Raw genomic sequence first — 14,759 nt, 5'->3', positions numbered from 1 at the left:
GAGCCACTGGGCCCGTGAGCCATGGCCGCTGAGCCTGTGCGTCCGGAGCCTGTGCTCCGCAACAGGAGAGGCCACAACAGTGAGAGGCCCGCGTACCACCAAAAAAAAAAAAAAAAAAAAATCATATCTTACACTAATACCTTATTTTAAAATGGAAATCATAAGGCTGCTATGGTGGGCAGAATAATGGTTCCCCAAAGAGACAAGGAATGATATTGAAGTCTATAATGTGGAAAAGGCAAGGAAACCATCAACCCCTAGAGCCTACAGAAGGGAACCTTGCCCTGCTGACACCTTGACCTTTGCCCAGTGAGACCTGTGCCAGACTTCTGACCTTCTAATGAATTTGTATTAAGCCACTAAATTTGTGGTAACTTGTTACAGCCATACAGGAAGCCAGGACAGTGCATCAGACAGACACTCTAGCTCTGCCCCTTCAGACAAATTCCCTCTGATCCTTCTGCTGCATGTCCCCCATCCCACGCTGAGTGACGATCTGTCTGCAAATAAAAGCCACAGCCTAAATCAGCAGCAAGTTATCTTGGCCGCCCTGATACGCGGACCTGCAAAAACTGGACAGGAGGGCTCTGCCTGTCAGGGACAGGTGTAAAGTTGCCTCCCTCCTGTTCTACATGGGCTTCATTGAGGCTGACGCCAATCATGTTTGTACCCAAGAAGCATCACAGAGAATCGGCATTTCAAATTCTCGCCAATGTTTAAGGCATGTTTATGAAGCAGCAATGTCCTGGGCACCGGAACAGCCATTCAGAAGTGTGAACTCAGCACTTGCTCTCAGATAACTTTATCGACCTGGTCCCCAGGCGGGCAAGAGAGTGGACGTCAACCACAACATACGATCCAAAGTTCCGAGTGCCCTAGTGAGGGACAAAGTACCAGAGGAATTCAGAGAGGAAGAACTGAGTTCGTGCTTCTGAGAAAGAGAACAGTGCAGCATCAGACACAAGCCTACTATATGCTCTTCCTGAATCAGTATGAACAGGGGCTCCTCCTTTGAAATCTGGGAGCCAGGGACTGTGGCTTAAGAACCAGAGACAAGACTTACCACCCAAGCCCATTTGGTGGTTTCAAATGGTTTCTTGAAAACAAAACACAAAACACTGAAGTTTGGGCAGATTTCCCTTTTGGAGAGAACTAAAGCTCTGTATCCCCTATGGTCCCAGTGCCTGAGCCTCACCAGTGTTCTAGAAAACTAACAGAAGCCCAAATGAACCCCAGATCTCTTCAAGGAGCCCTGTAGTGGGAATTTTATGTGTCAACCTGGCAAGGCCATGGTGCTCATTTGTTTGGTCAAACACCAATTTAGATATTGCTGTGAAGGTAATTTTTAGATGTGATTAACATTTTTTTTTTTTTTTGCAGTACGCGGGCCTCTCACTGTTGTGGCCTCTCCTGTTGCGGAGCACAGGCTCCTGACGCGCAGGCTCAGTGGCCATGGCTCACGGGCCCAGCCGCTCCGCGGCATGTGGGATCCTCCCGGACCGGGGCACGAACCCGTGTCCCCTGCATCGGCAGGTGGACTCTCAACCACTGCGCCACCAGGGAAGCCCATGATTAACATTTAAATCAGTAGACCCTGCATAAAGAAAATCACCCTCCACCATGTGGATGGGCCTCATCCAATCAGTTGAAGGCCTCAAGAGGAAAAGCCTACACCCGCCCCCCCATGCCCCCAAGGAAGGAATCCTGCCTCCAGACTCAAAACTGCAGCATCAGCTCTTCTCTCCGTCTCCAGCCTGCCGGCCTGCCCTGCATATTGTGGACTTGCCAACGCCACCACGATTGCATGAGCCAATTCCTTAAAATAAATAAATTCTATAGATAGACAGATTCTAAAGAACAAAATATTTTATTTTAAAGAATAAAATCTATCTCTATGTTAGGGGAAACACTGACCGAAGCCGCCCGCCCTGGCCAGGCAAGATAGTAGCCACTTGCATGAGTCATCTTACAACAGGAGATCCTGGTAAGGAACGCAGAACTAACAAGCTACCATCAACGGGAAGAATTCGGGAAAGGTCTCAAGGAGAGAGGAGACACCAGTCCACATGTCCTCCCAACCTCCCAGAATCCTCCTCGTGGAATCCATCTTGGCTGAGTGATGCAAGCGCCACCAGGAAGGACCCTGAGTCAGAATGACTGGCCACAGACAACCTGGAAACTAACCCCATTCCCCTAAAACCCGAGACTGCGAGCCACGTGGCAGAGCAGTCCTCCTGGGTTCCCTTACCCTCCTGCTCTCCACCCGGGCGCCCCTTCCCAATACAGTCTCTTGCTTTGTCAGCACATGTGTCTCCTCAGACAATTCATTTCCTAGTGTCAGACAAGAGCCCACTCTTGGGGCCTGGAAGGGGTCCCTTTCCTGCAACATCTATATATCTATATCTATATATCTATACATCTATATATCTATATAAAGGGACCCCTGGAAGGGGTCCCTTTCCTGCAACATCTATATATCTATATCTATATCTATATATCTATATCTCCCCCAGATATAGATATATAGATGTTGCAGGAAAGGGATGGAGAGAGATGGAGAGAGAGAGAGAGAGAGAGAGAGAGACATCCTATTGGTTCTATGCCTCTGGAGAACCCTGACTAATAAATACAAGCTCCTAGAAAGAGGACAAAGGCAAGGAAAGTCTAGAGGAAGGCTTCAGAGGGCAAGGGAGAAAAACCAGAGGGAGAGCGGAATCTAGTGGCTCCAAGAGGCAGTTAGCCAGCTACCACATCCTGAGAAATAACATTTGGCAGGTGCCAAAGAGTGCAAGGAAACAGTCACTCTTAACCCACATAAGAGTACTTGAGTGACTCCCCTTTCTTTGTACTTTTTAAACTTGTATTCAATTGTTTTAATTTTACTTTGCAATTTCATTTTTTCTTAATTTCAAAATTACTCCAAGGAGCCCCTACTTCCTTCAGAGAGGCAGCAAGGCATAGTGAGCAAAGAATCTGAAGCCAACCTGCCTGAGTTTGAACCCTGCCCTGCCTCTTCCTGCTGTACTGGGCACTGTACTAAACCTTGACCTGCCTCAGTCCCCTTATCTGTAAAATGGGGATGATGACAGTACCTACATCACGGAATTGTTGTGAGGAGTAATTGAGTTGCAGCATTTTTTTTTTTTTTTATTGGCGATACGCGGACCTCTCACTGTTGTGGCCTCTCCCGTTGCGGAGCACAGGCTCCAGACACGCAGGTTCAGCGGCCACGGCTCATGAGCCCAGCCGCTCCGCGGCATGTGGGATCCTCCCGGACCGGGGCACGAACCCGTGTCCCTTGTATCGGCAAGCGGACTCTCAACCACTGCACCACCAGGGAAGCCCCTGAGTTGCTGCATTTTACATGATTAATAACTTTTGTGTGGTTAGAGCAGTGCTTAACACATAATAAGCTTTACATAAACATTTGTTATTATTATTCACAAGCCCACTATCTTTTTTTTTTCTTTTTGCATTATGTGCTCTAGGCAGAAAAACCATGTAGCCTTCACTGCCTCTAAAGAGAAACATAATAACTAAATCAATGACCCCCACAATTCTAGCCTTTGCTTATTGTTTAAAACCAGTGGTCTCCAACCATCCCATCAATTAACATTTTTTAAGCATAAACCCAATATATATGTATTTACTTATCTATCTATGAAGTATTGGCAGGCACTACTATGATTAACTAATACTTCGAAGCATAATGCACACATAGGACAGTCATCATTAGTAATAATGGACATAAATCGATATTTCAAATAGTTGTGATCATTATGAACTTTCTGGCCAATTTTCAGTCAGATCTCATTAGCTTATCGTTAAGCTGATGCAGCCAGCGAAGAGCCATATTAGTGCTCACATTTTTCTGTTCCTTTGCATCTGCAATAGTAGTATCGTCATTCTGCTGTTTCTTTGCGAGAAACTAGGAAACTTCTTAAAGCATTTGTCCATTTTGTGAGGTTTTGTTTATTTCAAACTAGATACTGTAATCCATAAGTCCATTTAATCAGGCATACAGAAGTTACAATATGTCACAGTACACTGAAAACAAACGATCAACTTTGGGTACCACTGGCCTCCGCTCCCCACTGAGGCCAAGGTGCCCTGGGTACTGACTGACATCTGATGGATAGACAGAAAGGACCACTGTCAATCCAGACATTAAACGTTTGTAAAGCTTTTGTGCTGGTTGTTCTCTGCTTGTCCCCGAAGATCCATTCTCCACTTCTCTGCCTAGCTCAGCGCCCTAGAAGGCTGACCACAGGGGCTGCGTCCCCCAGACTCTCTTGCCAGTTGGCATCTGGTTGGGTTTGTCCAATGGGAGGTGCTGACAGAGACCAGAGCAGAAAGAGAAAGAGTTCAGGGTCCTTCTTGCCTGCTCTCTCCTGACTGGCCCCTGGTCTCTGGCAGAAGCTGCAGCCCTCCTCCACATAAACCCTCCTTACGGCTCCAGCCATCACGAGGCTCCTCCCCAAATCTGGGAGAAGTAATTTTCCTTGTTGCTCATCTCTGGGGGCCTCAGCATCTTTTGTGTTCCCTTAACCCCTCCCACACCTGTCTGAGTAGTCCCTTCAATGGAACTACACAAGATTATTTCCTGCCAGAAGCCTCATAGATGATTTCTTTACTTCTTACTCTTTAATAGAGAGATCAATGAAAGTTTTTTTTTCCTTCCAGCACCTCACTTTGGAGACGACTGGTTTAAAGAGCTATTCTGATGATTGAGCCAAATCACTTTTCCTGACCAGTGTGAATGGAAGCCTTAGATTCCCATCACTCTTTGCTCAAGCCAACAAATGCAGGCTGAAAAGAGGTGGGCTCACAAGATGAGCCCTGGACAGCCGGTCAGCAGACTCAGCTTCTACTCAGGGCTGTCACAGCAGGGCTGAACCTCAGGGAAGTCACTTCTGTTCTCTGACTCAGTTTCCTCATCTTTAACAGGCAGGTGGGTTGGATTAGCTAGTCTCTAGGTCCCTTTTAGCTCATATAGCCTTTTGTGATTTTAGGAAATCATATAATAGTTCAGAGGAAACTATGTTATTTTGTCTTTTTGTTTTATTTCTTGTTTTTTTTTTCTTCAACACTCTCTCCATCCCCTCCCAACTCCCACATACACTCTCCATCAGTTAGAATTTTTCTTGGGTGAAAGTCCTTTAAATTTTATAAACTCCAAGGTAATAAGAAATAAAGGAAGCCCAGATGCAACATCAATAATAAATTGAATCCTACTCTTTCCCAAATGCTTTCAAATACACTTTTAACTGCCATAGCAACCCTGTAAGGTAGATACAAGTATTATCATCACTTTACAAATGTGGAAACTGGGGATGCTCAGAGAAATCATATGATGTGTTCAGTATCACACAGTGCGGCAGGCTGGAGCTGGCTCATGACAGCTGAGCTGAATGGATTCATCTTTTTCCAACCTCACATTCAGTGGCATGTTGGTAACTTAAAATCAGCCATAGTGGGGATATTTATACCTCAGAAATCAGCAAGAGCTACAAATCAGAGCTTTTTCTTTTTTTGAGAGAGAGCTGATTTTTAAACATTTACTATCACACACTCTCGACACACAGTTACTAAACCACAGAGGTAGGTTTTAAGCTCAGATCTGATCCTAAACCTGGTGCCCTTTTATGACTCTACAGCTGTCTTTCCCACACAGCAGCTAGTACGATATCTTGTGAAGAGTCTTTGTGAAAAACTTATTTCCTGCACCAGGTGCCCCGGGGTCTCCAGGCCAAACCCTCATTAGCCTTGCCATCCAAATGGTCTTTCTTTTAGAGGAAGACTTGCCAGCAAATAACTGAAAGACTTCTTGGCTTGTGTTCATAGCCCTGCCCCTAGTAGACGGGAAGAGATTATATACAGAGCACAGCCCTGCATCTGTTTCCCTCCTATGTACGAACACAGCCCCCTCTTCCCCTCTCCCAGTTAGGATGCGCCCCTCTATCTAGGTCGGGCATTTCACAACTCTGAAGTGCTTCGACATGAGTGCAATTTTTTTTTTGAACTATAATTGATTTACAATATTGTGTTAGTTTCAGGTGTACAGCAAAGTGATTCAGTTATGCATATAAATATATATATATTCTTTTTCAGGTTCTTTTCTATTATAGGTTATTACAAGATATTGAATATATAGTTCCCTGTGCTGTACAGTAAATCCTTGTGGTTTATCTATTTTATGTATAGCGGTGTGCATCTGTTAATCCCATACTCCTAATTTATACTTCCCCACTGCTTCTTCTTTGGTAACCATAAGCTTATTTTCTATGTCTGTGAGTCTGTTTCTGTTTTGTAAATAAGTTCAGTTGTATTATCAAAAGTGATATTATATGATATCTGTCTTTCTCTTTCTGACTTACTTCACTTAGTATGATAATCTCTAGGTCCATCCATGTTGCTGCAAATGGCATTATTTCATTATTTTTTGTGCCTAATTAATATAATTTTAACTTGAAAAAAACAGAGACGGGAGAAACCCTGAATTCAGGCAACCCTAAAAGCACAAACTTCATAGATTTAAGGACATTAAACATAACAGAGATCTCAAGATGTGATCTGGTCCCACTTCTACCACCTTCCTAAGGCGTATCCCCCCATTTACAGATGAGACAACTAAGGGTTAGAAATGCTAATCATCTGCTGAAAACAGGACCCTACTCTGTAATTTGCTAATTATAGTAACAGGATGTTGAGTATCTCTTGTCCCAGAACTTTGTTGTGGGTTTTTTTTCCCATTATGAGTTAATTTTAACTAGTTTAACTATCACAGTTTACCTCACTTCCTAGTTCACGGGACAACTGTTTTTTTCAAGTACTTCTCACAGGGGCCACATTCCTTAACTCAAAGAGCAGTTGCCTGGGCATATAACTGAGGAAAAAACTCTAGTCACTCTTTAATTTCTGAACACAGTTCACAGAGTCGTAGGTACAGGTGTGAAGGGACATACGTTAAAGAAACACATTAAACTTTGTGGTCTATTTCACAGAATCACTAATGACATAAAGTGTTGTGTCTCCTATATTATCCCTGGAAGATTTTTTTTAAGTTGGAAATGCCCCTACTTTTGTTTTGGTTTTTTCCCAGCTTTTTTGAGATATAATTAACATATAACATCATGTAAGGTTAAGGTAAAACAACATGATGAATTGATACACACATATATTGCTAAATGATACCACAATTAAGTTAATCATCTCACTTAATTACCATTTTTTGGTGTCTGTGGTGAAAACATTTAAGATCTACTCTCCGAGCAACTTTCAAGTATATAATACATTGTTAACTAGAGTCACGAGGCTGTAATTAGACCCCCAGAACTTATTCATCTTATAACTGAAAGTTTGTACCCTTTGACCAACAGCTCCCCATTTCCTCCACCTCCCAGCCCCTGTCTGTTTCTATGAGTTTGGCTTTTTTAGATTCCACATAAGTGAGATCATAGAGCATTTGTCTTTCTCTGTCTACTTATTTTACTTAGCATAATGCCCTCAAGGTCCATCCATGTTGTCACCAATGGCAAGATTTCCTTCTTTTTCGTGGCTGAATAATATTCCATTACATATTTTTAATATATTATATTAAAATGTATATTTCATATGTAATATATATTATATATGTATATATTTATATATCACATATTCTTTATCCATTCATATGTTGATGGACACTTAGTCTGCTTCTGTGTCTTGGCTATTGTGAACAATCCTGCAGTGAAGTCCCAGAACCTGGGATAAAACCCAGTGCAGAGGACAAATGGTGCCAAGTACCCTGACATTCTAAGTTCAAGAGCGGGAGCCAGCCACCAACCTGAAGGGCTTATGGAGAGGCCAAAATCAACTCGACTCCCTCCACCCTCTGAATCAGTGTAATAGGAGTGAAGAGAAGGGAGGACAGTGTTCATGGAAAGAGCCTATCCCCTCCCCTACATCACAGCAGGGACTCCAGGAGAATCATTCATAAAGCCCAGGAGTTCCAGTGATCTGGAAGACTGGCGTTTCATTCCCCTACAGATGGCTGCTTGGGCAACAGGCTTGCAACTGTTTACTGGGCAGGGAGAGGGAGACTTGGAGAGGACACTGGCCTGGGAGATGAAAGGGCAGCGAGGCACCTTGCCATGTCCCCAGCAGCATACAAGGGTGTGCAAGTTTCCCCTGGGTGGAGGGGACACTACGAAGGTAGCTGGGCTTGAGCCATCTCCTCTGCATCACACGCCACGGGAGCCCCAGCTTTGGGCACCTGCCCCAGAGAGGACCAGCCGCAAATCAGCTGGAGATACAGCAACAACCGGTGGAGAGAGGATGGAAACCTCGTCTTGGACTGCTAAGTAAGGTGAAATCTCTGTCTACTCCCCATTTCCACCCTCCTACCCCCCACCTAAGCTCCAGGAGGAGAAACAGCCACGAGGAAACAAGCAGCCGCTGCAGCCACAGCCTCGCCTGCACTGGCAGGGAGGGGAGGGGAGCTACGGAGGGAGTCTGAGAGAGACGTTATCACATAAACCAGGCTGAGGCTCAGGACTGGACGGAAACTGCTAATAACCAGCAGGAACTGAAAAGCTGCAGAATTTGCCCTAAAGGTCATCAAGGAAGCTGTTCCCATGAAGCCTCAGAAAGAGCCACATGAAACAGTTGGGAGCCAATACTGAAAGAATATGTATTTTCATGTTGATGCCCCAAAGGGACACTTTCCATTAAACTACTTCCAATGTATTCAATATTATCGCCTACTGTATGCCTAGTACTAGGTCTATTGAGTCAAAAAAGACAGCTAGGGTCATCGTATTTGAGGAGCCCACATACTTATGGGGGAGAGCCGGCATACAAACCAATAATTTTAATATTCTACAACCAGGTATACATGAGGTTCAGCAGAGACACAAGAATATTTATATTGAATAGACTTTTCTGTGTTTCAATTTCCTCATCTATAAAACAGGAACAGTGACAGCACCTACCTCATAGGATGGTTGGTTGGATTAAATGAGCTATTGTATGTAGAAAAGTGCCTGGCACAGAGTAAGTTGAACACTTGTTAGTAGTCAATACTGTAGTTATTATTGTTACTTTTATACTGAATAGCAAGGCACTGTCCTAAGCGTGCTAAATGGTTGATTAATCTCAACAATTCTATGAAACAGGTACTACTTATTATTCCCATTTTATAGAGAGAACTGAGGCAAAGGAGGATGAGCAGCTTGCCCAAGTACACACAGTGGAACTGGAATTCAAACCTAGGCTATCTAAATTCAGAACCCGCACTCACTGTGTAACATAGGAGTTAAGACTGGCCGATTTTGCTGGGCACTTCCAAGAATGCAAAGGCGAAAGTACTTTTTCCAAAACAGCAACCGATAAAATGTAGTCCTAAAATAACTTGCAATGAAAAAAGTCTGGCTCTGGACTCTTTAAAAACATTCGCACAAATTTTTAATCCAATTTTAAATTTGAAAAGGCAAAAATTATCATGGGGTCCTGTGAATGCAGACATGAGTTTGCTGGTCGATATGGCTGGGGCCCCTCCTGGCATGCTGACCTGTCAACACTGCCTCTGGCTCCGCTGCAGAAAGCTGCATGCTGCCCCTCGGCCAGGTGCCTGTTGGGATTTGGGTGCCAAGCCCTCCAAAGGGGAATTTCAGGTCCTCAAAACGCAGCCTGGACAAGCTAGGCTTGCTCTCCATGTTTATATAACCATCCCAGCTCCAAAAACAAGAGATGCTGGTACTCTGTAATTACAGGCTTGCAGGCCTGTCACCGTGGAGAGAAAACATGGGTTATAGCTCCATCTGCCTGTGGGATCCAAACTCTGTCTGGAAGCCTAAGAAAGCTCCATGAAATAGCACCACCATTCAAAACATCCTTTTTTATTAAATAAACAGAATTTGGCTGCCCCAAAACTGAGCACGGCTGTAGCATCGTAAATGACATCATCTCATCTGGGGAGCATTTTGTTAAAATTGAGAGGCTCCTATAAAGTTCCTAGCCACAAAACCCACCCCTCAAACATGTTCTTTAATCAAGAACAGCAAGAAAAGAGTTCAACTGGAGAAGTATTAAAAAAAAAGTTCATTAATCCACACTATGCATCAGGATTTCTCTTTTACACACTAAATTGTGAGCTCGTGTTCACTGTTCCCATGGGGGTTGGTGGTCCCAGCTTTCAATTCTACTGCATTTCATCAATCCTAAGATTAACATTTTTCATATCTTTGAATTCAGGCTGCATCTTACAATCCACGGCATCTTAGATATAATGAAACACAGACTCATGATTGAAACACATGTAGCCCATCAAGTCTACTTTTAAATCTCTCCCTGGTCAGCCCCTCCTCTCCTTCTGCACTGCCTTCCCCCTGACTAGGGCCCTCAGCATCGTTTGCCTGGAAATTTACAAGAGGTGCTTAACTTCTCTCCCCATCTCCAGCCTGAACCCCTCAAACATATCTACTTTGCTGCCCAAGAGATCTTTCTAGAACACATTATCTAATCATAGCACTTCCCTGTTTATAATCATTCAATAGATAATTGTTGAATCTGAATAATAGGTAAATGAAGATTCTTTTTGCCACTTCTTCTGATTTTAGGTAGGTGTCTTAGTCTCAGGCTGCCATAACAAAATAACACAGTCTGGGGCCTTTAACAACAAAAATTAATTTGTTCACATTTCCAGAGCCTGGAAGGTCCGAGATCAAGGTCTGGTAGGGTCCAGTTTCTGGTGAGTGCTCTCTTCCAGACTTGCAGACACCCATCTTCTCACTGTGGCCTCGGATGACAGACACTTGACCTCATTTAATCTTAGTTTCCTCCTAAAGACCCTATCTCCGAATACAGTCTTGTTGGGGGTTAGGGCTTCAACATGTGAATTTCAGGGGGGGGACACAATTCAGCCCATAGCAGTAGGTTTGAAAACATATATAATAAAATTTGTAATGCATCACCCAGACTATTAACAATGGCTACCTCAGGATGGGTGGAACGGGGGTGGGGGGAGCGTGATTTCGATGGACCCAGAAGAGAGCAGTGAAAGGGGACTTTCACTCTTTTTTTAAAAAAAATAAATTTATTTATTATTCATTTATTTATTTTTGGCTACGTTGGGTCTTCGTTGCTGCGCACGGGCTTTCTCTAGCTGTGGCGAGGGGGGGCTACTCTTCCTTGCGGTGCACGGGCTTCTCATTGCAGTGGCTTCTCATTGCGGAGCACAGGCTCTAGGCGCATAGGCTTCAGTAGTTGTGGCACATGGGCTCAGGAGTTGTGGCTCGCGGTCTCTAGAGCACAGGCTCAGTAGTTGTGGCGCATGGGCTTAGTTGCTCCGCGGCATGTGGGATCTTCCCGGACCAGGGCTCGAACCCGTGTGCCCTGCATTGGCAGGCGGATTCTTAACCACTGCGCCACCAGGGAAGCCCTGGACTAACTTTTAATTCACATCATTTGCTTTGGAAACTTGCTGCATCCCACTGAGGGGCGAATCAGATATTAGAAACAGGTGCATTGACATCATCTATCTGCACTATAAAGATATGAGGCAAAACCAAAGAAGTTTTTGAAGGCTACGCCAGAGAGAACTCAAAAAAGAGAGGGCTGAGATAAGCAAGGGCAGCATGCCAAACGTCCTACTTCATTATAAGCTCCAGATTAGGAGCAAACCACTCAGCTTGACAACCTGCACTGGGCTGGATATTTTCCATTTGCTGCTCCAAATCCACTCCCCACTCCTCTCCATCCTCTTTGTCACCTGAAAGGCTGACCCGTGCGAACGGCATCTGTGAATCCCTTGCCTGTGGCTTCTAGTTAGATCCGGCCAATGGAAGGAAGACAGAGATCTGGAGGCAGAGGCAGGGTGGAAGGCGGATTATTTATTCCTGCCAACACCTCCCTGTTGTAACTAATTACCACAACCCTAGAGTCGTAAAGCAACACAAATTATCATTTTACAGTTCTGTAGGTCACAAGTCTAGAATGGGTTGGCAGCACTGGTCCCTCCTGGAGACTCTAAGGGAGAATCCACTCCTTTGCCTTTTCCAGTTTCCAGAGGCTGCCTGCTTTCCTAGGCTCTTAGCCCCACATCTCCTTGACCTCTGCTTCCACCGTCGCACTTCTTTTTCTGTCTCTGAGTGTCCATCCTCCACCCTAGAAGGGATGCTTGGTCCCAACGGCACTTTCATCCTGTCTAGCTCATTCTCCACGCAGCAGCGAATCAGATCATGTCACTTGTCTATTTAGCACCCTTTGGTGGGTTTCCGCTACACTTAGAATAAAACCTAATTTCTTACCAAGGGCTGGTAAGGCCCTCCATGATCTGTCCCACCTATCTTTCTAGCCTCATCTCATCCCACTCTCCTTGTTATACTCCAGCCACACTCACTCTCCGTCAAGCCCTTGAACTTGTCAAGTTATTTCCCCACCTGAAAGCCTTTGTATTGTTTCTTCTTCCTAGGCTCTTTCTTATCAGCAGGGCTTAAATGTCACCTACTCAAGGAAGCCTTCCTTTAGTTCCCCATGCAAAGTAGGGTCTGACCTTCCCCCCATCCCAACTCCATTATTCTATATTTCAACCCTTCGATTATTTCCTTGGTGGTGCCTATTACAGTTTGTAATGATTTCACTTGCTTGTCTTTTTTTTAATATTTATTTATTTATCTGGCTGGGCCGGGTCTTAGTTGCAGCACGCAGGATCTCCACTGCCACGTGTGGGATCTTCGTTCTGGCATGCAGGCTCTTTAGTTGCAGCATGCGGGATCTAGTTCCCTGAGCAGAGATTGAACCCGGGCCCCCTGCATTGGGAGTGTGGAGTCTTAACCACTGGACCACCGGGGAAGTCCCTGTTTGTCTTTTCATGTATTCTCTACTAGATTGTAAATCCATGAGCACAAGGATTATGTCTTACCTAATACTGTATCCCTAATATCTTTGAGTGTGACAAAGCAGACCCTTAATGTAATATTTGTTGTGTGTGGTATACGGCCATTTCTTAGACTCTGAGAAGCAATGGTTAATAAAGCCAATTGTAGACTTTATTGCTGTGTGAGCCAGTTTCCTTTACTTGTTTACAGACTCTCTAACCTGACCAGCTGATGCCATCATTGTATCTCCAGCCCCACTATAATGTTGCAGGTAATAAATACATTCAATAAAATCACTATTCAATTCACTCGATTCAACAGCTACTTAGAAGCACTATGCACTGTGCATCTTACAAGGAGAAGGGTGAGGGTGAGTGTCATCATCTACTTGTTTTTTGTTGGGTTTTTTTTTTTCAAGTTTAAATAATTTTTATTTAAGCACTGATTTTACAAAATGTGATAGTTCAAAAGGTGAACTAAATTTACAGCTTAATTTGTTCATGTAAATTGCCTTCAAAATACATTGGAGCTAGATGTGTATATAAGATTTTACATGTGTTTTGGAAGAAATCACACAGAAGCAGCTGCCTTTTTCAATAAAAACTTGGCCAGTTTCACATCTCTTTTGGTCAGTCAACCACAGTCATGTGATGTGAGAGTTATCTGGACCTTGTTGTACACATTGAACCACTCCAGGTGATGATTCATCTTCTCTGTTTGTAGGGCAACTCAGGACATAAAGCCAAATGCCTTCGATAGTTACTTCTTCTCAGACTTGGCTTCCTCACACGGGAGGAAGGGGGTGGACCAGTGATGTGTGTGACCCACTGTGTGACTCGATGACCAGCATAAGGAGATAAGTGCTGTGTTCCCTGATGAAAATTTTTGAAAGAGAACTCTTTGTAGATGGCATCTCTCTCACTTAATTCCGACCACCCTGTTGCTTTAAGGTCAAGTGTAACTTGGTGCCTCTCCTCTGCTATCAACCAGTGCGCATCTGTGGACTTAATGGCCACAAAACAGAGTGCTCATCTTCTCCAACATCGAGTTATTTTACATTTCTTCTATTAAAGAATTCCGAACTGCCAAATGGACTCATGGCCACGAGGCTCCGGTTCCTGCCTCTCAGTGCAGCGAGCCCTGTTGTTTTGTTGTTGTTGCTGCTGTTGTTTTTCTAGCCGCGCCAAGGGGCACGCATGATCTTAGTTCCCTGACCAGGGATCGAACACGCACCCGCTGCATTGGAAGCATGGAGTCTTAACCTCTGGACCACCAGGGAAGTCCCCTGTCATCATCTACTTGTAAAGAAGAATAGTATTATTTTACTTATACGTGTAAATAATAGCAGGAATTAGTTACCATGCCTATTATGGGCCAGAAACCATGATAAATTTATTATATACATCATCTCATTTAATCTTCAAAACAGCCCTACTACAGTATAGCACACCAACTAAGAACATAGGTTCTAGAATCATATTGATTTGGGTTCAAATGCCAGGTTTGCTACTCTTGCAAAGTTCCTTAACTTCTCTGTGCTTCCATTTCTTCATGGGTAAAATGGGGGTAATGGTAATAGCCACACCTTGTTAGGGTCGTTGAGAGAATTAAACAAGATCATGTATGTGAATGTGCTTAGTTCAGTGCCTGGCACATAGAAAGCATTCTATAGATGCCAGCTTCTGCTTCTTAACTTGCTCTTCTGGGGGACACTGTATGTACTACAGCATCACACGATGCAACCAGCACACAGGGAGACTGGGTTAGCCAGGCTGAGTTCCTGCCCTTCAGAAGCACACCATCCGAGACAGCTGTGAGCACACGCTCAGAATTCAGAAGAGAGCAACATGTTCCTCCAAATGGCTGTGTTCATTTCATAGGCCAAGCCCAGTAAACCATGTT

The 14,759-nt window shown here is 44.2% G+C and overlaps 1 protein-coding gene across 4 annotated transcripts in view; it reads right to left on the bottom strand.

Moving 5' to 3' along the window:
- The window catches only part of NTAQ1 (N-terminal glutamine amidase 1), a 209,103-nt gene that overhangs the window by 150,953 nt on the left and 43,391 nt on the right, over positions 1-14,759 (bottom strand). Inside the window, exon 6 of one of the 4 annotated variants that reach the window (XM_073794720.1) lies at positions 11,423-14,152. The exons of the other annotated variants lie outside the window; for them this stretch is intronic. Within the exon in view, the coding sequence (XP_073650821.1) occupies positions 14,115-14,152 (38 nt within the window). The 3' untranslated portion in view covers positions 11,423-14,114. Of the gene's footprint in view, positions 1-11,422; positions 14,153-14,759 lie in introns of those variants that run through there. 4 annotated transcript variants of the gene reach the window in all.

This window comes from Tursiops truncatus, chromosome 17, assembly GCF_011762595.2.
Source record: "Tursiops truncatus isolate mTurTru1 chromosome 17, mTurTru1.mat.Y, whole genome shotgun sequence".
NCBI lineage: Eukaryota > Metazoa > Chordata > Mammalia > Artiodactyla > Delphinidae > Tursiops > Tursiops truncatus.
The sequence above is the reverse complement of the archived record's forward strand: the minus strand, read 5'-3'. Positions and strand labels throughout refer to the sequence as shown.